We start from the raw sequence: 25948 nt of genomic DNA, 5'->3' as shown, positions 1-25948 counted from the left end.
GTCTCAACACGCAGCAGTTACAGCCCTGCTCCTTGTAGGCCAGCTCATGCCGTTCCTCTCTGCAAACTCCTTGGTGCACGTCTACCTCACAGCGGGAAGAACCAAGGTCAGTTTTATGATCTAGAGTCCTTACATGATACAGCCACCTCCCCACCACCTACCTTTCTGGCCTTGTGTTCTATTCTCTCCCCATCCTTCTTTGTGATTCAGCCCACCCTGGACTGCAGGTTTTCCCTCTGAATACATCAGAGGTGATCTGACTTCAGGGTCTCTGTACCAACTTTCTCCTTGGCCTGGGATGTTCCTCCCCCAGATATCCATGTGGTTTGTACCTCCACATACTTCAGGACTACACTCTAAATTCATTTTTGCCCTGACTTACTTTCTCCATTTAAACTATCAGCCTCTCTTCCCTCACAACGTTTTTTTATCCTCCTCCCTTGCTTTGCTTCCTCTTTGGTGTTTACAACTCTATATCCTCTATTCCATGTTTAATGCATGTGCACACACTGGAATGTGCTCCTGGAAACCAAAGTAAAGTTGGCTATTGGCTGGACTTCGGGCAACGGGAAGAGTCAGGAACTGCCAACTGCCACTGCAGTATTCATGCATGCATTTCTTCATTCATCCAATACTTATAAAGTCCTCTATATATCAGGCACTGCTATAAGTACCTAGGAAAACCCAGTGAACAAAATAGCAAAAGATCCCTGCTCTTGTGAAACTGACATTCCAGTGAGGCAAGCAGTCAAGATCATGAAAAAGAATGATTAAATAAATTACATAATAGGTTAGCTAGTGGAAAAAGCTACAGAAAAAAATAGGTGCTCAAGGAGGATGGGGATTTGAGAGAGTGTGTGTTTTAAAATAATGTGGGTCATAGTAGGTCTCCTTGTGAATCTATAGTCGGGAACTAGGACAATATCAGAAAGTTGAAATTTCATGTATAATCCAAGTAAGAAAGGGATCTGAGAGAAGAGTGCATGGTGGTTAGTCATCTTTTGCTCAGCAGTATCCTGCTTTGAACTAAGAATCAGTTTATCTGTCTATAAAGCCTACTAACTAAGAAATATGGCAGAATATATATGCGATTCTAGACACTCAGAACGGCAGATGTGTGTGTGTTCTACGTGCACATGTTAAACATTTGAAACATGTCTTGTGGACCACAACTAACCAGCACAATAAGATAGAAAAGGAAAGAAGTGATATCTCTACTGTACAGAATGCCATTAAATTGTTACTACGTGTAAAGGGTGAATAGGTACCCAGGAAAAATAATGCCTCAGCTGAAAATTCAACTCTATTAACTAAAGAGATTTCAGTAAAGAAGGAAAAATCAATTAAATTTTGCCAAGGTTCATTTAAATATAGTAGAAAGCTGTTAAAGTTTCAGACATAAGCAAAGTAAAACCAATGAATCACTGAAGTAGTAATCATTAAAAGTTTATTGTTCTCACATCAAAAAGACAGTTTGCAAATCAGGAGCACTCAAATCAGAATATGGAATGAGGCTCAGGGGTATATTTTTATAAAGCAGTTTGTATAGTGAGAAAGCAGTGACTGTTTACACTTCTTTTTTACACTTCTTTATAATATTGGTTATAATATTAGAATTTTTTAAATGGCAGGGAATTGGTCAGTGATGGCTTCATATCAACCTTGGGAAGCAGTTCAAGTTTTGTTTATGATTTTTCAGACAGAGATGAAAATAAGAAATGGCCCAGGACAAGTTAAGTCTTGCAAAACAAGCTAAATTAAGCCTTGTTTGTGTGATTAACTGGTTTTGTCTTCTTGGGGAATTTTCAAGGCTGGTCTCCCTTTGTTTCTGATTTTTAACAAAGCTTAAGTTAAATGTGTGAATCTCCCTCTTTTCTTGAAATCCGATGAAAAAGAAATTTAAAATGCATAAAACCACAAGGACCAAGAAAACTCAAAAGGAGACCACAGCAGATAAAAGATGCCGATAAAATTTGAGAAGCTGAGAGCAGATGGATGAGTGGTAACTGACTCCATCTGGAGAAATCTGAAAGCTCAGTGTCTGTGATGGAGGGGGGAAGTACGGGCAGGGGACTGAGGAAGAGGAATTCAAAGGAAATAAGTCACATCAGAGCCCAGAACTACAGAAGGCTTGGAATTGTACTTGAGAAAGGGATTATGTTAGTCCTGATTGTGTGAAAACTGGAGGAGTCATTGAAAAACCACATCAAAACCCTTTAGGACCCAAAGTCTCACATTTTTCCTGTGCAGCCAGCAACTTCCACCCTTCCCACAGCTCAGGACCAGTGTGTTCTCTTAGGAGAGGTTGATCCAAAGCCATGAACTCAGGGACACCGGGCACAGTTGAGGGAAGGGGTGTGATTATTGGAGGAACTCCTCTACCATGTAATGCAGAGACTGAAACAAAGAGAAAAGTAAGGTCACAGGAAACAGAGAAGATGCAGGGAGGAGAGGCAGGCTCCGTGAAACAGGGTGGTTTAAGGAAGGAACAGTCAAAGGCATCAATAAAATGTCTGGAAGTGAAAGTTAAGAAAATCTTGTAGATATCGCAACATGAAGACTAAGAAAAGGGAAATAAAAGAGATTAGGAAAAACAGAGAATGAGTCCAGGAGGTCAAACATCCAAAGAAAAGAAGTCCTGATAGAAGAGAGAAGAGGGAGAAATTATCTTAAAAGTAAATACAGGAAACTTCTAGAACTGAAAGACATGAATTTCTAGATTAAAAGATGCTACTGAAAGCAAAAAGGCTTATCAAAGGCATTACGGTGCGAAATTTCAGAACACCAGGAAGGGAAAATGCAGAAGCTTTAGAGGGAGTAAGCCTGTTACCTGCTAAGAAGCAGGAGTCGGATGATGTTGGACTTTTCACCAGCAACGCTGGAAGTTCTGAGGCAATTGAGCAATGCCTTTAACATTCTGAGGAGAAATGATTTAAACCTAGACTTCTATACCCAGTGAAACCATCAACCAAGTTGGTTGACCCTGAGGTTATCCTGAGGGCAGGATAATGTTATTGTCACACTTACAAAGGCCCAGTGTTCTTCCTGTGCTTCCTTTTTCAAAAATTAAGGAAGCGTGTGTTCCTCCAAATGAGAGAGTGAATCTAGAAGGTCAGTCCGAGAATGGTAGTCCAGTTCAGGAGAGGGACAGAGAGTGGCCCCAGACTAATGGTGAGGGACACTCCAGGGGAACAGGCCCACAGTGGGCCGGAATCTCCTGGCTCAGAGAGCTGGAGGGGGTTCCAGGAGAGACATGACTGAGAGAAATACGAAACTGAGAGACGACATAGTCGAAAGTCAGTAAATAATTGTATGAATCTGAAAAAAATAAAAGAACAGTTGGTTATGCTTATTATTATTAACGACTGTGATGGTAATGACCCGAGAAACAGGTAAATGAATCAAAAATTCTCCCTCTAAGAGTAGTAGGTAATCCAGAGTGGTAGCAGCAGGGCAGAGGACTCCTATTTTTCATTATACGCCTTATTGTATTTAAAAAATAAATGCCTAGTGCATAATAGGTACCCCAAACCTAACAGCTACCAGTTTTTAAAAAATCAGTAATTTTCTTAAAGATCAGAAACTGCTGGTTATATCCCTAAAAAAATAAAAAGAACCTACACATATTAATTACAAATAGCTATAAAATATCTACTAGTTACCCTAACAAGAAATGTGTTGGCTTACCAGGTGGCTCAGTGGTTAAGAGTCCGCCTGCCAATGCAGGAGATGCAGGAGACACAGGAGGCACAGTTTCGATCCCTGGATTGGGAAGATGAAGGTCCTCTGGAGGAGGAAATGGCAACCCCCTCCAGTATTCTTGCCTGGGAAATCCCATGGACAGAGGAGCCTGGAGGGCTACAGTCCATGGGGTCACAAAGAGTCAGGCACAGCTGGGCAACTGAGCACAGAATGTGTGGGATCTATGATGGGAAGTTAAAACCTCAACAGAGAAATACACAAATCTGGACTTCCCTGATGGCCCAGTGGTTAAGAAGCCTCCTGCTAATGTGGTGGACACAGGTTCGATCCCTGGACTAGGAAGATCCCACATACCTCAGGACAACAAAGCTGGCGTACCACAGTTGCTGAGCCTGTACTCTAGAACCTATGCTTCGCAACAAGAGAAGCCCACACATCACGACTGGATAGTAGCTCCCACTCTCCGCGACTAGAGAAAGCCCACACGCAGCAACACTCAGTGTGGCCCCAAATAAATAAAATTGAGAAGAAAAAGAAATACACAAATCTGAATAGAAAGACCTCGAATTCACAGATGAGAAGATGCCAGTTCATCCCCAAATAACTCCTTATTTGAATGGAATCCCAGTCAAAATGTCAATAATTGCTTTGCTTTGGATTTTTATCTTTGGTATAATTTGACAATAATTATTCTAAAGTTAGGCTGAAAGAATTAATAGGCAAAACCAGGTAAGAATATCCTGAAAAAGAATCTGAGGGCATACTGTCAACATGAAGCCATGTGGTTCTGATAATTCCAAGCAACTTGCTAGGATAAGAGCCAAGAGATCAATGGAACAGAACACACATTCCCAGATAATACCTTCCATACAGAGAAGAAATGTCCCGAAGCCGCTACGGCACAAGGGCATGGTTTAGAGGGATCAAACCACCTGGGTTCAAACCCTGGCTCTGCCACCTACTAGCTGTGTAGCTGAGAGTGAGATGAATGGAAATGATGAAAGGACTTCCCTGGGTGGCATGCAAAGCATTCAGCGCAGAGGCTGGCAAGGCAAGTGCGTAGCGTGTTTGCTTCTTGCTCTAGGGCAAGCAGCACAGCCACACAGGGCTCTGCTCCTAGGAAAGCCCCACACGCTTGTTAAAAGCGCTGCTGTCACCAGATTCAAATCTGAAGACGCTTTGAACAAGGAGTCCTGCATTTTCATTTCATAGTGAGCCTGGCAATTTACTACGCAGTGAGTCCTGCAAGCCATTTAGGATAAGGATGAATTATTCAACAAAGGATGCTGGAGAAACTGATATTCCAGTGTTGGGGGAGGGGAGGGTTTAAGTTAGGGTCTCGTTTCACACCATATGGCATATTAAAAACATAACTGTACAGTTTAAATTAAAACTTCACGTTCTGAATTTGAATGAGTTTCAACACAAGATGAATTTTATTCTTGAAAATTAATAATGCATATTTTCTAATAATATTCACTGAAGAGGCCTAGAAACAGGAAACCAAGAGCAAAGAGCGCTTCTAGCACCTGGGTTATGGTCTCGAAATACTGTTTCCCACTAAAAGGAGCTGGGTTCCCTGGAGAAACAGCTAATCCCAGAACTTGCACAGGAAATGGGCAAGATGAGCCTTGTCAGGAGCCTTGAAGGGAAATACAGATGAAAATGTTGTCCTATTGGGAAGGAAGGAGGTCAGCAAGGACCATGTGGACATGTCAACTGGAAGAGGTTCCTACTGGCCAAAAATTATCATTGGAGCATCAGTAATAATGACCGTGGCAATTGGTTATCATGTGTGTTTGTACGCATGAGTTCATTCAAAAGAGAGAAAACTTAATGATCATCTGAAAGAACCAACTCATTGTTTTGAAAACTGGCAAATACAGACTGAAAAATCAAGTGTTTATCCTGCCATTATTATAGAAATTAACCTCAGGGTAACCAAATAGTTGATGAGAGAAAGTTTCTCTTGGTAGAAGAATTCTAGCTAAATGAAGATGAAAAGAATTAGGATATCACCATTTCATAACCCATTGTGATTTAATGAATCTAGGCAGTGATTGTTAGTGATTGCTAATATTACAACAAAAGGTTACCATGCATTCAATGCCCCCTGCTGGAAGTGTTTTTAACTTCCAAGCCTTTAGATCTAACTACCAATTTACACCAAGTACAGGAACAAAAGAATATGTGAAACACTCCCTTAAGGGTGCGACCAGCAAAAGCCAGGCTCTGGGAAACCCCACAGGCCAGCGGACTCTGTCTCCAACTCAGGGCGCAGGTCCGCGTGGTCGCCAAGAGTCAGAGGCGACTTAGCGACTGAACGACGGAAAACAGCTATAAATCATAAGGAAAAAACTAAAAGAGGGAAAGGAGAAACACAGTTTGTAAAAGAGACAGCAACCTTCAAGTGTGCTTAGTTGTGCCCAACTGTGCGACACCGAGGAATGCAGCCCTCTAGGTTCCTCTGCCCAGGGGATTTTCCAGGCAAGCATACCGGAGTGAGTTGCCATTTTCTACTCCAGGGGATTTTTCTGACCCAGAGAGACCGAACCTGAGTCTCCGGCATCTCCTGTATTGGCAGGAAGCCCAACGAATTGTAATATGTGTACTTTATTGGATTCTGATTCAAACAAACTGAAAACAACAAAGATAACAACATGGAAAAATCTGAACATGTGCTAGTTTTTTTTTTTTCAATGATATTCAAAAACTATTGCTAAGTATTTCTGGTTGTAACAATGGTGTTATGGTTTTATATATATATATATATATATTTTTTATTTTTTTATTTCTGACCTTTGGTGATATACACGAAAATCTTTACAGCTGAAATGATGGCTGTGATTTGCTTGAAGTAATTTTACAGGTGAGGAGAAAGTGGATGTAGGTACAGGTGTAATAAGATTGGCCATGAGCTGGAACTGGGGCATGGAATACATGAGAGTTTACTATTTTGTGTATGTGTGTTTAAAATTTTCCATTAAAGGTTAGAAAATATATATATACAGGGAGAAAGAAAGCTTATTTGTGAAAAGATGTTTAAACTGTATGAAATATGTGAGTGAATGTTTAACTGATCTGAATAGCTTTCTAAACAAATAAATACTATACTAGGGAAAAGACTACTACTTTTAACTAAAATAAAAACTTAAAATATGTGTCTGCTTATAAAACATACTAAAATTAAAATAAACACTCTAAGAAAAATAATTGTAACTGATGATAAATTAAAGGTTAAAGTGCTTAATACAGAAGGAAATTAATAATAAAAGCAAAGCTAATACATTGTGCCTATAATGCACTAGGCACTCTTATAAGCACTATTCAAAAACCATCTAACATATTATAAGATAGAAAAAGTACTAACATTCCTTGGTCTAATAGCCCTCTCATAGGGTAAGTTCAAATAATCAATCAATAAATAAATATTTAACTTCACAATAATGCAGAGGATGAGATGGTTGGATGGCATCACCGACTTGATGGACACGGGTTTGGGTAAACTCCTGGAGTTGGTGATGGACAGGGAGGCCTGGCGTGCTGCGATTCATGGAGTTGCAAAGAGTCGGACACTGAACTGAACTGAAAATTTTTTTAATTAATTTTTTTATTGAAGGATAATTGCTTTACAGAATTTTGCTATTTTCTGTCAAACCTCAACATGAATCAGCCATAGGTATACATATATCCCCTCCCTTTTGAACCTCCCTCCTGTCTCCCTCCCCATCCCACCCCTCTAGGTTGATACAGAGCCCTTGTTTCAGATTCCAGAGCCATAGAGCAGATTCCCTTTGGCTATTCATTTTACATATGGTAATGTAAGTTTCCATGTTACTCTTTCCATATATCTCACCCTCTCCTCCCCTCTCCCCATGTCCATAAGTCTATTCTAAAATTTTAGCTATCAAAATAATGAAGATCATTGTTAATAATGAACATCTCTTGTTGATGGTGCAGTGACATGGCTGACTTCGTACCTTGCTAGTGGGCATGTAAGTTGGAAGATTCTGGAGAGCCATTCAGCAATATTGACTGAGTCTTGGAAGCATTTATACCTCCGAGCCTATTGTTATGCTTTCAGGTATTTGTAGTTATCGATATGATCAGAGATGCATATATAGATACCTGTGGTAAATGGTTCATAAGAATTTTGTCTGTAATCAAGAAAAGTTGAAGCAACTTAAATTCCAAAATGAAAAAAAAGGAGCATTTAAATAAATTACAGAAATCAATACCTTGAAATATTAGGAAATCCTTAAAGTGTATGTTTAATTCAAAAAGAATGAATGTGTGTGTGTGTGTGTGTGTATAACTGAATCACTTTGCTATACACCTGAAACATAGTCAATCAACTATTTGTTGATGTTGCTCAGTCACTAAGTCGTGTCCAACTCTTTGTTGACCCTATAGACTGCAGCATGCTAGGCTTTGCTGTCCTTCACTGTCTCCTGGAGTTTGCTCAAATTCATGTCCATTTCATTGGTGATGCTATCCAACCATCTCATCCTCTGTTGCCCTCTCCTCTTTTTGCCCTCAATCTTCCCCAGCATCAAGGTCTTTTCCAATGAGTTGGCTCTTCACATCAGGTGGCCAAAGTATTGGAGCTTCAGCTTCAGCTTCAGCATCAGTCCTTCCATTGAATATTCAGGGCTGATTTCCTTTAAGATTGACTGGCTTGATCTCCTTGCAGTCCTAGGGACTCTCAAGTCAATCAAGTATACTTCAATAAATAAATAAATAAATAAATTATAATTCAATAAAAAATAAATAATATTCATCCTCCTAAAAAAAAAGAATGAATAACTGACACAAGTGAATGAAGCTCAAAACATCATGCAGAACAAAAATCAGACCAAAAAAAGGAGAATATACCACTTGTATCCGTTTATATGGAATTCTAGAATAGGTGAAGGGTGAATCTGACTGAAGAAGTCACATTAGTGGTTGCTTTTGAGGTGAGTCCAGGAATTAATTTGGAAAGAACATGAGGCAACTTTCTGGGCAGACACGGAAAGATTCTGTATCTTGAACATATTAGTGTGTGCTAACTGGGTTTATCCTTTTGTCAAATTCATCCCCCTTTACCTACTTAAACCCTGTTCAGACTTCATGTAAGATCTTGCCTTTGATGCTAAGCAGATTAGACCTCAAAAGATCATATTTTCCAAGATTTAACGAAATAGGTGAAATATTCAATGTATGGTCTTAATTGGAAAAAAAAGAACCATGATACAATGCTATGCATGTAAGACAGTCCTAATTATGCAAAGAAAATACATGAGTACAGGCAGAGACACAGAGATAGAATTGGCGAGAAGGATATATTCTGATGAACATGGACAGCTTTCATTATTAGAAAAACCAGAGAATGTTTTCTAAAACCCACTCTATGCGGACTTCCCTTTTTCCCCCTACAGTCTGGCCTTGGCCTTCCTGCAGCTCCTTAAATGCAGAACTTGTGTTCTTTTGTTTCCTATGCCCTGATGACCTCCAGGTATTTAATTCCTGCTCAGCCTGCAGCTCTCGGGTAACTCTTGACTGCCCCAGAGAAGCCCTCTGCACCCCTTCCCTTAGAGGAGAGGCTGTCTGTCTCTCCTCAGTGGTCTTAACAACTGTGATTTTTCATTTCTTTGCATGCACCTGGAGTTACCCAAATGGCAAAGTTAAGAGCACTGACTTCCAGATGGCCAAGTCTGCTAAGACACCCGATACCACCTGCAAATTTAGTGGGGTTCAAAAACCACTCTCAGGCTCAGTAATTTGCTAAAGACATTAAATTCACCAAAAACCTGTGATACTCATGGTTATACTTATTACAAGGAAAGAATACAAATTAGAACTAGCCAAAGCTGGAAGAGACATGTAGGGCAGAGTCTGATCAGTTTCCAAGTGAAAACTTTCTGTCCTCAGGATCCATTACCTCCTAGTCTTTATATGTTACAACAATACACTTGGAGGATTGTCCACCCAGGAAGCTCTCTGAGCTTGGGTGTCCAAAGTTTTTAACCGAAGATTCTGAGCCTGAGCTCTAGGTCTTTCTGGCTTGCTGGCCATGGCCAGCTTCTGCCCCAAGACTAGGCTGATTGTCCCCACCCTGAGAAACTCCTTAGCATAGATATTAATCAGATGTGTTCTGAGGGGCTCACCATGACACTCCTGCTATTGCTGAAGAAATTCAAGGGTGTAGAGGTTACTTCCCAGGAACTGGGGGGTGGTGGGTGGGCTTAGGGCTGGCGGTCAGATTTCTTTTTGAGCAGGCCAAATGCTTACACACAGCACTGTTAGGTAAAGAGCGCTCCCCACCTGTCCCAGTTCCAAAAGGCTAGGATCACATCTAGTTTTCTCCCGGGTTCATTCCTCGCACCTAACAGAGTGGTGAGCAAATGTTGAGAGTCGGTGTAGCAAATGCTGAGAGTCGGTGTAGCAAATGCTGAGAGTCAGTGCAGCACTGTAGTTTACAGCGAGGATTGGCAGAGTCCTAATTTGAAAGTTGGCTCTTTTTCACTGAGTAGACCCTGATGGGTTATTTAACCTCTCATTGCCTCATTGTCCTCATCTATAAATTGCGGGTAGTGATAATATTATATTAATACCTTTCTCGGAGAATTGCAACGAGGAGTAAATGAATGAACATCAGTGAAGTTCCCAAAATAGCACCTGGTGCAGAGTGAAAAACTAGCTAAATATCTAATATTATTAACTGCTCAATAAATAATTGCTGATAGACCAACTTGCTATCACATGAGAGGTGCTTAGCAAATGTTAATTGAAAAATATAGAAGATTTTCTTCTTTAGCAGGTTTTTTTCTATTATTTTTCTATTAACATAGTATTAAATGTATTGATTTGGACATATCATCACTATATCTGATGTTCAGGTCTTTAATCATCTCTAATTCCAAAGATTATGTAGCTCAATAATATGCTTAGAAAAGTACAAAAAAGTTCCACTCTTTTCGCCTCTCTACCAGGCATCACCCCCAACCACAGAGTGAGGAGTTGAATTAGAGAGGGTTCAAAGTGTCTTCCAACTCCAACAAAATGTTATTTGTCCTCAGAAAACAAACTAGATATAACAACAGAGAAGACCATTCTACATGGAGGCATGAAACCTATGAATATGTAAGTTTCCATTTAAAAAAAAGAACAAAGAGAACATTCAAGTGGACCACCAAAATCCATCTGTTGTATGTGAACACATAGATTTGAGTTGTGGCCATAAATTTTTAATAATTTGATGTTATTTGACTCCCTGGCAAATCACACACTAAGATTATAGACGATTTAGTGAGAAACCTATTTATTTAATCTTGTCACTTAAACTGGCCTGATGGAAGGTTATACAATCAGTAATGTCTCCAAACAAGAGATTAAGCACCTTCAAATAATACTATTAGCAATTAGAAAAAGAATCAACTTCTAAAAACATGTTTTTAGTTACAAAGTAATGCATATATATTTGGATACAACAACCAAATGATTTAACACTGATCTACTATTATTCAGCAATTATTAAATTATTGAATAATAAAAAGTAAATGTGTTCCAATCACTGTTCTTACCATGTTCATTTTCCAGAGGTAGCAAGTGTTAACAGTTTGTTCTATACGCTTCTATGCATAGACACACAATAAAAATTGTGTGTCTATGCTGTTATGACAAGCATCTGTAAAGTGCTACTTGTTCTCGCCATTTTAGTGTTACCGCAGGCCGTCACTCAGTTTGAAGAACTGGTCGGTATGGCAGAGGCTCTGCTTAAGGGTGGAGGAACCCTGTCCACATCCGCATCCACCCTCTGGAGAGCAGCGAATAACTCCTCGCCAGATTCCTTTGCTTCTACGTGCAGTAATTCTAACTCTAATTCCAGTTCACCCATCTCCCTGAAAGCTGAGGAAGACCATCAGACGGATGAGAAACAGGTCAGTGGGGAGACTGTCCCATCTTTCTCTGGGGTGCAGTTACAGGCAAAATGAAAATCACAGAACAACACTGTCATTGTCTTATCAGATCATTTTATGGAACTTTAGGTCAATCATAATATTCTGATGACATAAAACAATTGTTTTACAATAAATCTAATATCTGTGAAGCAAATATCCAGTTTAGAAAATAAATGGTGGACAATGATGAAGTTATTAAACTAGAAAATTCTTAAAGACAAAATTCTTGAGAAAAGGACAATTATGCATTAAAGGTTATAAAACTGTATTATTGAGACCAGGTCAATTTCAGCCTGTACATGCTGGCTGAACACATTTCTTTGTCTTCTTTCCCCATTTCTGTTAATCAAAAAACAGAAGCTAAAAATACAACTTTAGTTAGAATCGGCCTGGGAAAATATGCCTTCAAGAGCAGTAGAGCAGTAATAACTATAGATGCTCACAATCGAGCTTTCAGAATACTTGAATCTTAGTGCACCAGTTCCTCCTGCGGTGTAACAGGATCCCACAGACTGAGTGATTTATAATATTACAAACTCAAATTCTATAAACTCAAGGTGCTGGCTAGTTCTTCCCTTTCTAGAGGCTCAGGGGAAGGCTCTGTTTCCTGCCCGTGTGGGTTCTAGAATTCAGCTTCTTGGAGCGCTACAGCTGAGTTCCCCGTTTTCTTGTCAACTGTAAACTGAAGGATGTTCCCACACGCGCTGATTCGTGGTCTTCTTCCACCATCTTCAGAGCCCGGCAGAGCAGGCGAACCCCTCTCCCTCTCCGAGTCTCCCCCTCTGTGTCTTCTTTCTTGCCCACTCTTCTGCGTTCAAAGGGCTCAGGTGAGCCCTCAATAAATGTTAGCCATTTTCTTTATTATTATTAAACACTTATTGTATTTTTGTTATGTACCAGACACTGCTAAGTGTGTGTATATATTTATACACATAAAATTATATATGTATGTGTGTATGTAAATATATATTCATACTTGCAATAAAGTACATGAATTTTAAGTGTAAAAAAGGTAAAATTTAAAAACGTCTCATAGTTAGATTGGGCCTTTCTGAATAACCCAGCATACTCTGCAACTTTCTGCATCTCAAGGTCCTTTAATGACACCTGCAAAGTTGATTTTCCCATATGAGGTGACACATTCACAGGTTTCGGGGATGCGGTTGTTGTCCGTGAGCCATTATTCTGTTTAGTAGGAAGGGTTGAGGGTGGAATAATCCTTAAAGCGACAAATCCAGATTACATGACAAGAATTTGAATACACTCTGGAACAAATACCTCATAAATATTGGGAATTTATCTCAAAAATAACATCTAACTGTAACCCCTAATATATATATATTAATATATATTTTAATATATAAATATATGTATCAATATATATTAAATATATGGGCATCACCTTAAAGAATGTTGATTTTGTTTTCTGGTTGGTATTAATTCAATGAATAATGTATTTCTTCAGCTATTCCTTTCCTTTTTCAGTTATTTCAATGATCATTTTTAATTTTTTAGTTCAAGATTGAAAAATGGCAGATTGCACGTTGCAACAAGAGCAAGCCTCAGAAGTTCATTAATGATTTAATGCAAGTGCTTTACACAAACGAATACATGGCCACGCATAGCCTGACGGGGGCAAAATCCTCCACTTCAAGGGACAAGGCCGTGAAACCAGCTATGAATCAGAATGAAGTTCAAGAAATTATAGGTGATATGACTGCATTATATTGTGTCACGAGTCTGAAATTATTTTACCATGCAACGTTTAGTTGTTCTTTCATTATCTTTTTTTCCTTCAAATTTATTTTTCTATGAGAGAAATATCTCAGGATGGCCTAAACCTCTTATGATACATGGCGAATTTTGTGGAACAACTTTACATTAAAAGTAGTTAATGGGACTTCCTTGGTGGTCCAGTGGTTAAGAATCCGCCTGCCAGTGCAGAGGACACAGGTTTGATCCCTGGTCCAGGAAGACCTCACATGTTGAGGAATATCTAAGCCCACGCATCACAGCTACTGGGCCTGTGTGCCACAGCTCCCGAAGCCTGCATGCCTAGAACCCCCACAAGGACAAGACCACGCACCACAGCCAGTGAAAGCCAATGAGCAGCAACAGAAGCCCAGCACAGCCAAAAATTAATTTGCTTGAAATTTTTAAGTTGTTATTAAAATAAAAATAAATTCTAGATCACTGAAAAATTTAAATTCATACAATTCATAGCTTTAGAAGAGTAAAGTTTCAAAATTTGCTCCAACAAAATTTCAGTAACTGTTCATATCTTGTATTCTTTTTCTGATGTTGGTTAGAAATATCCCTTATCTTTTATTCAGAAAAATGAAGGTTAATGTAACCATCCTACTTACAGTTTTTACGTTAATCTCCTTAAATATAATTATCTAGGTTATCAAGTAACAAATTTAAGTACTCACTGAATCCCAGCTCTCTATATTTTGATAGTACATCATTTCTTAGTTGGAAAATAGTCAGTCAGAATCTGCTTGTTTTAGCTGATGCTGGGAATGGGCAAAAATGAATTCCCAGCATTTTGGGTCAAGGGCACATGGTATTCAGAACAAGCGAAAATGGGAAAGCTGGGTGGTACCATAGGAAGACTCATACATATGTTCTCAGTCTATGATATAGACCTAGTCATCTCTTGCTTTGCTTTGGAAAATCTGCCTATGCTGCTGCTGCTGCTAAGTCACTGCAGTCATGTCTGACTCTCTGTGACTCCATAGATGGCAGCCCACCAGGCTCCCCCGTCCCTGGGATTCTCCAGGCAAGAACACTGGAGTGGGTTGCCATTTCCTTCTCCAATGCATGAAAGTGAAAAGTGAAAGTGAAGCCGCTCAGTCGTGCCTACTCTTAGCGACCCCATAGATTGCAGCCTACCAGGCTCCGCCATCCATGGGACTTTCCAGGCAAGAGTCCTGGAGTGGGTTGCCATTGCCTTCTCCAAATCTGCCTATATAGTCTATATAAATATCTCATGGGTGTTTGGCTGCTTTTTCAAAATGGAGGCAAAAATTATGATGTGTGGTGCTTGGTGTTTTATCTCAGTTCATATCTTAAGATGCAAAGGCCAGATAATGTGGGTTTTTAATTAATTTACTTATTTTTATTCAAGTATAGTTGATGTATAGTATTACATAAATTACAGGTGTATGATATAGTGTTTTGGGGCTTCCCTGGTGGCTCAGTGGTAAAGAATCCACCTGCTAATGCAAGGGAACACAGGAGATGTGGGTTCGATCCCTGGGTGGGGAAGATCTCCTGGAGGAGGAAATGGCAACCCACTCCAGTATTCTTGCCTGGAGAATACTATGGACAGAGGAACCTGGCCGGCTACAGTCCATGGGGTCACAAAAGAGTCAGACATGGCTCAGTGACTGAACATGCACACATGCAATATAGTGTTTCACAGTTTTTAATGTTTATACTCTATTTACAGTTATTATAAAATATCGGCTCTATTTCCCAGGTTGTACAATGAACGTGAAAGAGAGAGTCGCTCAGCCGTTTCCGACTCTTTGCAGCCCCATGGATTGTATTCTCCAGGCCAGAATACTGGAGTGGGTAGCCTTTCCTTTCTCCAGGGGATCTTCCCAACCCAAGGGTCGAACCCAGGTCTCCCTCATTGCAGGCAGATTCTTTACCAGCTGAGTCACCAGGGCAGTCCAAGAATACTGGAGAGGGTAGCCTATCCCTTTTCCAGGGGATCTTCCCAACTCAGGAATTGAACCGGGGTCTCCTGCATTGCAGGTGGATTCTTTACCAGCTGAGCCACAAGGGAAGCCCATATAACTTATTTTATGCATAATCATTGTACCTCTTATCCCCCAGCCCAACATTGCCCCTCCCCCACTCCCGCCACCCTCCTGGTAACCACTGGTTTGTTCTTTGTTTTTGTGACTCTACTCTCATCTGATAAAGTGTTTCTCTGTGTTTTGTTATTGTTACAGGAATCACAAAGCAATTATTTCCCAACACAGATGATGTTTCAATCAGGAGAATGATAGGGCAAAAGCTAAACAACTGTACCAAGAAGCCAAATTTAAGCAAAACTATGAACTCTCAGGATATTAAGTAGATCCTCTCGGTAAGTCTTGTCAATCATTGTAATGCTTTCAGTGTGGCAAGAAGATGCAATACCTGTACCCATGAGACAGCCTTTCCCAAACACTTTCTGGAGGAGACCGGTTGGCTGTGCGAAGCTGATGGGTATTCCTGGGGGTGAAGCAAGGACAGGGAAGGGGATGTAAACTTGGGAAATGCTGGGTCAGGTACACAGATTCTCCTCTCCCAGAGCCTCTCAAATATTCTGATGCCCTTTGAACAGGCCCAAGTGCAGCAGAGATCTCTAAGGAGGCCGTATAGTGTATAGTGTTTTCCAAATGCGTTTCACTGAAGAAGTTTTCTTTTTCTTCACATCTTAACTATAGATGGAGCTAGAAGGGAGCTAAGGGAAAGACTCACGACAATTTAGGAAGTGCTTCTCTAGAGTAAGGGGGCGTACAGACCCTTGGGAGGTCCCTGAGGTCCATCACTGGGGCTGCACTGACAACGCTGAACAGAGAACAAACCGCTGGTTGAGGGTCTCCTCTACCATCCCATCCTGCTTCCCAGGGCCTTGAAATCTTTAAGTCAGTTGTTGCGTTTGTATTTGTTAGACAAGGATTTTTACCGATGTATTTGTATTAAAATACTCAAAGGAAGAACTATTTGTTTTTAGTGAGTTCTAAAGGAAATTCACTTTATGGTCAGGCCTTGCCCTAGGCAACACTGTGATGTGCAACTTTGTGTTTGCTTTACTAAGTCCTGGCCTTTTCACCTGTCCTCACTCTTCTTCTTCATTAATTGATGGAAAATACATGACACATGTGCATTGTCATGCTTTTAATAACTTTTAAACAAAGGTATGTGATAAACAAGTGAGAGCAGGTTTTCCTTCCATTTTCTTTACTTCTGCCTTTGCCTGTCACTTTGCCTGCTCTCTGCCTGACTCGTCACCTTCAGACCACATCATTTGTCTTTTTCTTCTGACTGTGCTTTCAATAGATGTGGATATGAGTGTAATACAATGACTCCCCATCCCTCACTGACTACCACCTCATCTTCTTGAGGGTCCCTTACTACATTGCTATACGTTTAAGGCAACCTCTGCTGAGGGTCAACAACAGTCTCTCTTCCTATAACAAAAAAATGACCAAAAAACCATACTTATAACAGCTGCAGGGAAATTCTTTCTCTTGGCTCATACATACTGGCAGACTGACCTGAAGATTTATAAAAGGTAAAAATACCTGTATCTTTTTTTCCCCCCAGGGATTAAAAATTTCAGTAGATTGTGAATCTCACAGCCGCCGTTTGCTTAAAAGAGCCCTTAGAACTTCTTGGTGTTTTTTTAAAATTTATTTTATTGACGTACAGCTGATTTACAATGTTAATTTCTACTGTAAAGTGATTCACATATATGTATATATATATACACATATATATATTCTTTTCCGTGTTCATTATGGTTTATCCCAGGATGTTCAAAATATGGACTTCTTTTTTGACATGAGGCTACTCAGTCGTATCATGGCCAAGTTCCCCATCTACGGGTCACGTTACCAGACCTCCAAGTCATAGGGCTCCCTTTAGGAGCACATAATTGTGTCTCAGAGCTCTGCAAAGCATTTTAATATCCTAACTTCTTCCTGTTTTATATCCCAGGCTGCTGAGGGTAGGCATGAAACTCATATCTGGTAACAGCAGAATATTGAAGAAATTAAAGTTAAAAGGTTTTTCTATCAGTTTTGCTTGCACTTGCCAGTCATAAAATCACCTGGCAATGACATTAATTCAAATTGAAAGAAGAAATCTTTTGTTATGAACGCAGTATACTCTGGTGCCTCGTGCACCTGAGCTTGGTTGCCAAGATGCTTGGAATAGAAATGCATATATTTTGAATCAGAAGTAGAGATTAACACTAGAATGGGATTTTTGTTTAATTGGCAGATAACGTTCATTTGAAGTATAGGCTCAATCCAATTATTTCAAAAGGACTGAGAAAATACACTGGCAAAGACAGGGTTGCACAAGACCTGATTCAGCTGGGCTTGATGAGTGAGTCAGATACAGCACCACCTGCTGGAACACTGCTACGCTTTTCTCTTCTTGCTCATTTAACGAGTAGGAACCTAAAGTGACTGCATTTGTTCAGGCAAACCATACTCCTCATCACTGTGCCTTCAAAAGTATTCTTTGGAAAAATGATTGTCCTCCCATTACTGCAGTAAAAGCAGTAGATACTGAAAAACCATGTTGATTTCTATGAATTCCAATATATCCAGGAAACACAGCAGGCCTACTGGGGCTCTGGTAGACTGTGCCCCCCATGCAGGACTGAGCTTACAGTGGCCCCTGGCTTGGATTTGAGAGGACAACCATTTCCCAGCTCAGACTCGTCTTTGTGAGAATAAGAGCTAAGTCCATCCTGCCACTTTGAGTCTACCCCCTCTCACTTGTGTGACTTCTCTGCAGCTTTCACTCTGCCTAGAGCTTCATGTTGCCAATCTTTCTGACCTTTCTCTATTTTTTTGCTTTTTTCTTACAATTAGACTATCACCTCTGTAACATTCTGCTGTGGTCAAACAGCCTTCTGAAATGTCCACGGCTGCTGCAGTGTATATAATCTCTACCATAATATTACATGTGCATGTAACTTAAAGGTGATCTAACACAGCAGTATTCAAACAAGGTGGGAGGGATTTTGTCCCCTGCCCCTGAAAGGGGATATTTGAAAATGTCTTGAAAGCATTTGGGTTAGAGAGGAGCCAGGGATGCTGCTATACATCCAACAATATACAGGACAGCCCCCACAACAAAGAATTATCCAGTCCAACTGTCAATTCTGCCAAAGTTGAGAAAGTGAAAGTGAAAGTTGCTCAGTCATGTCCGACTCTTTGCAACCCCATGGACTGTACGGTCCATGGAATTCTCCAGGCCAGAATACTGGAGTAGGTAGCCTTTGCCTTCTCCAGGGGATCTTCCCAACCCAGGGATCAAACTCAGGTCTCTCACATTGCAGGCAGATTCTTTCCCAGCTGAGCCACAAAGGAAACCCAAGAATACTGGAGTGGGTAGCCTATCCCTTCTCCAAGGGATCTTCCCAACCCAGGAATCAAACCAGGGTCTCCTGCACTGCAGGTGGATTCTTTACCAACTGAGCTATGAGGGAAGCCCAAGGCTGAGAAATACTGAAGTAAATAATTTCCTGGTCACCAGGATGGTAGAGTAGAAAGACCCTGAGCACACCTCCTCCCAGGGGCACACCAAGATTAAACCTGTTTGCAGACCATCTATCAATAGGAATGACCTGAAGACTAGCAGAAAAGATCTTCTGCAACTAAAGATATGAAGAAGGAACCACAACAAGAAGGGTAGGAGGGGTGGAAACATGGTATAGTCAAGACCCAAGTAAGTAATAACCAACGAACAGAAGCATAGTCACAATCACAGAGGTTCTCCCCAAGGAGTGAAGGATCCAAGACCCATATCAGGCTTCCCAGCCGTGGGGGTCCTGGAAGGCAACCCCCTAGAATATCTGGCTTTGAAGGTGCAACTTGCATTCAGGAGAGCCACGTGGCTGTAGAAAATAGAGACCCCGCTCAAACAGGGCATGCACAGAATATCACACACTGTAAGTCCCAGTTCAGAAGCAACAATCTGAAAGAAGCCTGGGTCAGACTCACTTGCCGCCCTCGGACAGCCTCCTGGACCAGCAGGAGGCAACGGGGACTTCCCTAGAGACACAGACCCTGGTGGCAGCCACGTTTGGGAGCTCATTCGACCACTAGGACACTGGTGCTGGGAAGCACCATTTTGGAGCCCTCTCTCTAGCCTATTAGCTCCAGGACTAACTCACCAACCAGCCGGTCACCACCAGTCTCGGGACCCCTCAGGCTGAGCAGGGACCTGGCCCCACCATCTAGCAGGCTGGCAGAAGCCCTGGTACCCCCAAGGCCAGAAGCAGCACTGGGAGCCCCAGCCCTACAGCCAGCGTGCCAAGACCACACCTCACACCAGTGGGCTGGCACAAGCCTCAGGACCCACTGGGCCCCACAGGACCTGCCCCGGGTCACCGTGAGCCTGCAGCTAGCTCACCAGGATCCTGCCTTGCCCACCAGTGGCTCAGCACAAATCCCAGGGCTCCACAGGCCTGGCAGCCAGCTGTGCCAGGATGTGGCCCCTTCCACCAGCAGCCAGTAGCTTCTGCAGGTGGCAGGGCCTGGCAGCCAACTGGACAAGCATGCCCACAGCTTGCTCCACCACAACAGGAGGCCCACACAGCCTACATGGGGCACCCCGATAGCATACAAGGGGAGTGCGCTGCTGGTAGCCACAGCATGTCTCCTACATAAGTCCACTTCTCCAAAATTTGAATGGAAATGTAAGCAACCTATTTAGTTGTATTCAAGGGAACTTCCATTACACTGTCAGCCAACTTTTCAACAGAAACTATGCAGGCCAGAAAGGAGTGGCACAATGTAGTCAAAGTGATGAAAAGAGAAACCTAAATCAAAATATTCCACCCATCAAAGCTCTTGTTGACATTTGAAGGAGAGACAGTTTCCCAGATAAATGCCACACTCTTTAGTTCCTCTTCACTTTCTGCCACTATATCATTTGCATATCTGAGGTTGTTGATATATCTCCCGGCAATCTTGATTCCAGCTTATAACTCTTCCAGCCTGGCATTTTATATGATGTACACTGCAAAGAAGTTAAATAAGCAGAGTGACAATACCCAGCCTTCTCATACTTGTTTCCCAATTTTGAACTAGTCCATTGTTCCATGTCCCATTAACTGTTGTTTCTTGACCTGCATACAGGTTTCTCAGGAGGCAGATAAGGTATTCCCATCTCTTTAAGAATTTTCCAGTTTGTTGTGATCCACACAGTGAAAGGCTTTAGCATAGTCAATGAAGCAGAACTAGATTCCAAACTTCCTGGAATTCCATTGTGATTCAACGAATTCCACTGTGATCCAAAGATTCCATTCTGTAATCCAACGAATGTTGAAAATTTGATCTCTAGTTCCTCTGCCTCTTCGAAAACCAACTTGGACATCAAGAAGTTCTTGGTTCACATACTCCTGAAGCCTAGCTTGAAGGATTTTGAACATAACCTTACTAACATGTAAAATGAATGCAATTGTACCTAGTTGGAAAATTCTAAAGAAGAGCATTGCCCTTTTTTGCAATTGGAATGAAAACTGACCCTTTCTAGTCCTGTGACCACTATTGAGCTTTCCAAATTTGCTGTCATATTGAGGGCAGCACTTTAACAGCATCATCTTTTAGGATTTGAAATAGCTGGAATTCCATCACCTCCACTAGCTTTATTCCTAGTAATGCTTCCTAAGGCCCATTTGACTTTACTCTGCAGGATGTCTGGCTCTAGGTAAGTAACGACATCGTTGTGGTTATCCAGGTCATTAAGACCTTTTTTTTTTCTGGTTAAACTACAACTTTTCTTAAAAACATGTAAAACAACTCCCACTTGTGAGTTAGCATATCTACATTATTACCTTTAATTGCAATCTACTGTTTCATGTTATACATCACTATAGTTTATTTATTTATTTTTTGTTTTTGGGTTTTTTTGTTTGTATTTTAATTTATTTTCTAATTGAAGGATAATTACTTTACAGAATTTTGTTGTTTTCTGTCAAACTTCAACATGAATAAGCCATAGGTATACAATATGTACCCTCCCTTTTGAACTTCCCTCCCATCTCCCTCCCGATCTCACCCCTCTAGGTTGATACAGAGCCCCTGTTTGAGTTTGCTGAGCCATACAGCAAATTCCCGTTGGCTATCTATTTTACATATGATAATGTAAGTTTCCATGCTACTCTCTCCATACAGCTCACCCACTCCTCCCCTCTCCCCATGTCCATAAGTCTGTTCTCTATGTCTGTTTCTCCATTGCTGCCCTGCAAATAAATTCTTCAGTACCATTTTTCTAGATGCTGTATATGTGCGTTAGTATACGATATTTATCTTTCTCTTTCTGACTCACTTCACTGTGTATAATAGGCTCTAGGTTCATCCACCTCATTAGAATTGACTCAAATGCATTCCTTTTTATGGTTGAGTAATATTCCATTGTGTATATGTACCACAACTTCTTTATCCATTCATCTGTTGATGGACATCTAGGTTGCTTACATGTTCTAGCTGTTGTAAATAGTGCTGCAATGAACAATGGGATACATGTGTACATGTGTCTTTTCCAATTTTGGTTTCTTCAGGGTATGTGCCTAGGAGAGGGATTGCTAAGTCATATGGTAGTTTTATTCCTAGATTTTTAAGGAATCTCGATACCATCTTCCATAGTGACTGTATCAGTTTACGTTCCCACCAACAGTGCAAGAGTGTTCCCTTTTCTCCACACCCCCTCCAGAATTTGTTTGTAGACTTCTGATGATGGCCATTCTGACCGGAGTGAGGTGATATCTCATTGTAGTTTTGATTTGCATTTCTCTAATAATGAGCAGTGTTGAGCATCTTATCATGTGTTTGTTAATCATCTGTCTGTCTTCTTTGGAGAAATGTCTGTTTAGGTCTTTTTCCCACTTTTTGATTGGGTTGTTTGTTTTTCTGGTATTGAGTTGTATAAGCTGCTTGTATATTTTGGAAATTAATCCTTTGTCAGTTGTTTCATCTGCTATTATTTTCTCCCATTCTGAGGGTTGTCTTTCCACCTTGCTTAGAGTTTCCTTTGCTGTGCAAAAGCTTTTAAGTTTAATCAGGTCCCACTTGTTTACTTTTGTTTTTATTTCTGTTACTCTAGGAGGTGGGTCATAGAGGATCTTACTTTGATTTATGTCATCAAGTGTTCTGCCTATGTTTTCCTCTAAGAATTTTACAGTTTCTGGTCTTACATTTAGGTCTTTAATCCATTTTGAGTTTATCTTTGTGTATGGTGTTAGAAAGTAATCTAATTTCATTCTTTTGCATGTAGCTGTCCAGTTTTCCCAGCACCATTTATTGAAGAGGCTGTCTTTGCCCCATTGTATATTCTTGCCTCCTTTGTCAAAAATAAGGTACCCATAGGTGCATGGGTTTATTTCTGGGCTTTCTATCTTGTTTCATTGGTCTGTATTTCTGTTTTTGTGCAGGTACCATACTGTCTTGATGACTATAGTTTTGTAGTATAATCTGAAGTCAGGAAGGTTGATTCTTCCAGCTCCATTCTTCTTTCTCAAGACTGCTTTGGCTATTTGGGGTTTCTTGTATTTCCATATGAATTTTGAAATTTTTTGTTCTAGTTCTGTGAAAAATGCCATTGGTAATTTGATAGGGATTACATTGAATCTGTAGATTGTGTTTGGTAGTATTGTCATTTTCACAATATTGATTCTTCCTACCCAGAAACATGGAACACCTCTCCATTTGTTTATGTCATCTTTGATTTCTTTCATCAGTGTCTTAAAATTTTCTGCGTACACTTCTTTTGTCTCCTTAGGTAAGTTTATTCTTAGATATTTTATTCTTTTTGTTGCAATGGTGAATGGGATTGATTCCTTGATTTCTCTTTCTGATTTTTCATTGTTAGTATATAGAAATGCAAGTGATTTCTGTGTATTGATTTTGTATCCTGTGACTTTTCTAAATTCACTGATTAGCTCTAGTAATTTTCTGATAGGATCTTTATGGTTTTCTATATACAGTATCATGTCATCTGCAAACAGTGAGAGCCTTACTTCTTTCCAATCTGGATTCCTTTTATTTCTTTTTGTTCTCTGATTATAGATAGGACTTCCAGAACTATGTTGAATAATAGTGGTGAAACTGAACACCCTTGTCCTGTTCCTAATCTTAGGGGGAATGCTTTCAGTTTTTCACCATTGAGAATAATGTTTGCTGTAGGCTTATCATATATGGCCTCTATGATGTTGAGGTTGGTTCCTACTGTGCCCATTGTTTGAAGAGTTTTCATCATAAATGGGTGCTGAATTTTGTCAAAGGCTTTTTCTGCATCTATTGAGATTATCATATGGTTTTTATCTTTCAATTTGTTAATATGGTGTATCACAATGATTGAGTTGTGTATATTGAAGAATACTGCATCCCTGGAATAAACCCAACTCGATCATGGTATGTGAGCTTTTTAATGTATTATTCAATTCTGTTTGCTAAAATTTTGTTGAGGATTTTTGCATCTATGTTCATTAGTGATTTTGGCCTGTAGTTTTCTTTTTTTGTGTTGTCTTTGTCTCGTCTTGGTATCAGGGTGATGGTGGCCTCATAGAATGAGTTTGGAAGTGTTCCTTCCTCTGCAATTTTTGGAAAGAGTTTTAGAAGGATAGGCATTAGCTCTTCTCTAAATGTTTGATAGATATCTCCTGTGAAGCCATCTGGTCCTGGGCTTTTGTTTTTTGGGAGATTTTTTATTGCAGCTTCAATATCAGTGATTGTAATTGGGTTGTTCATAATTTCTACTTCTTCCTGGTTTAGTCTTGGAAGATTGAACTTTTCTAAGAATCTCTCCATTTCTTCCAGGTTATCCATTTTATTGCCATATGCTGCTGCTGCTGCTAAGTTGCTGCAGTCGTGTCCGACTCTGTGCGACCCCATAGACGGCAGCCCAGCAGGCTCCCCCGTCCCTGGGATTCTCCAGGGAAGAACACTGGAGTGGGTTGCCATTTCCTTCTCCAATGCGTGAAAGTGAAGTCGCTCAGTCGTGTCTGACTCGTAGAGACCCCATGGACTGCAGCCCACCAGGCTCCTCTGTCCATGGGATTTTCCAGGCAAGAGTACTGGAGCGGGTTGCCATTGTCTTCTCAGTTATTGCCATAGAGTTGTTCATAATAGTCTCTTATAATCCTTTGTATTTCTCCATTGTCTGTTGTAACCTCTCCTTCATTTCTAATTTTGTTGATTTGATTCTTCTCTCTTTTTTCCTTGATGAGTCTGGCTAAATTTTGTCAGCTTTGTGTATCTTCTCAAAGAACCAGCTTTTAGTTTTATTAAGCTCTACTATTGTTTCTTTCATTTCTTTTTCAGTTATTTCTGCTCTGATTTTTATGATTTCTTTCTTTCTGCTAATTTTGGGGGGTTTTGCTCTTCTTTTTCCAGTTGTTTTAGGTGTAAAGTTAGGTTGTATATTCAATGTTTTTCTTGTTTTTTGAGGTAGGATTGTATTGCTATAAACTTCCTTCTTAGAACTGCTTTTGCTGCATCTGATAGGTTTTGCGTTGTCGTGTTTTCATTGTCATTTATTTCTAGAAATTTTTTTATTTCCCTTTTGATTTCTTCAGTAACCTGTTGGTTACTTAGAAACGTATTGTTTACTCTCCATGTGTTTGTGTTTTTTACAGTTTTTTTCTTGTATTTGATATCTAGTCTCACAGCACTGTGGTCAGAAAAGATGCTTGACATGATTTCAATTTTCTTAAATTTACTGAGGTTTGATTTGTGACCCAAGATGTGGTCTATCCTGGAGAATGTTCCATGCGCACTTGAGAAGATGTATTCTTCTGCATTTAGATGGAATGTCCTGAAGATATCAATGAGATCCATGTCATCTAATGTTTCAGTTAAGACTTGTGTTTCCTTATTAATTTTCTGTTTCGATGATCTGTCCATTGGTGTGAGTGGGGTGTTAGTCTCCTACTATTATTGTGTTACTGTCAGTTTCTCCTTTTATGTCTGTTAGTGTTTGTCTTATGTATTGAGGTGCTCTTATGTTGGGTGCATAGATATTTATAACTGTTATGTCTTCCTCTTGGACTGATCCCTTGACCATTGTGTATGTCCTTCCTTATCTCTTGTAATATTCTTTATTTTAAAGTCTATTTTGTCTGATATGAAGATTGCTACTCCAGCTCTCTTTTGCTTTCCATCTGCATGGAATATATTTTTCCATCTAGACTCTCACTTTCAGTCTATCTGTGTCTTTAGCTCTGAAGTGGGTTTCTTGTAGACAGTATATATATGGGTCTTGTTTTTGTATCCATTCAGCCAGTCTGTGTCTTTTGGTTGGAGCATTTAATCCATTTACATTTAAAGTAATTATCAATATATATGTTCCTATTGCCAGTTTCTTAACTGTTTGGGGTTTGATATTGTAGATCTTTTTCTTCTCTTGTATTTCTTGACTCTAGAAGTCCCTTTAACATTTGCTGTAAAGCTGGTTTGGTAGTACTGAATTCCCTTAACTTTTGCTTGTCTGAAAAGCTTTTGATTTCTCCATCAATTTTGAATGAGGTCCTTGCTGGGTACAGTAATCTTGGTTGTAGATTT

At 40.2% G+C, this 25948-nt stretch overlaps 1 protein-coding gene across 2 annotated transcripts in view; it reads left to right on the top strand.

Moving 5' to 3' along the window:
- The window catches only part of BEND6 (BEN domain containing 6), a 61406-nt gene that overhangs the window by 26990 nt on the left and 8468 nt on the right, over nucleotides 1–25948 (top strand). For both annotated transcript variants that reach the window (XM_081519756.1, XM_081519757.1), the window contains exons 4-6: nucleotides 11404–11624; nucleotides 13161–13353; nucleotides 15611–15747. In XM_081519756.1, coding sequence (XP_081375882.1) covers nucleotides 11404–11624; nucleotides 13161–13353; nucleotides 15611–15738 — 542 coding nt within the window. In that variant the 3' untranslated portion in view covers nucleotides 15739–15747. The remainder of the gene's footprint in view (nucleotides 1–11403; nucleotides 11625–13160; nucleotides 13354–15610; nucleotides 15748–25948) is intronic.

This window comes from Giraffa tippelskirchi, chromosome 8 (genome assembly GCF_054371585.1).
Source record: "Giraffa tippelskirchi isolate mGirTip1 chromosome 8, T2T-mGirTip1v1.2.pri, whole genome shotgun sequence".
In the NCBI taxonomy this organism is placed as follows: Eukaryota; Metazoa; Chordata; class Mammalia; order Artiodactyla; family Giraffidae; genus Giraffa; species Giraffa tippelskirchi.
The sequence above is the reverse complement of the archived record's forward strand: the minus strand, read 5'-3'. Positions and strand labels throughout refer to the sequence as shown.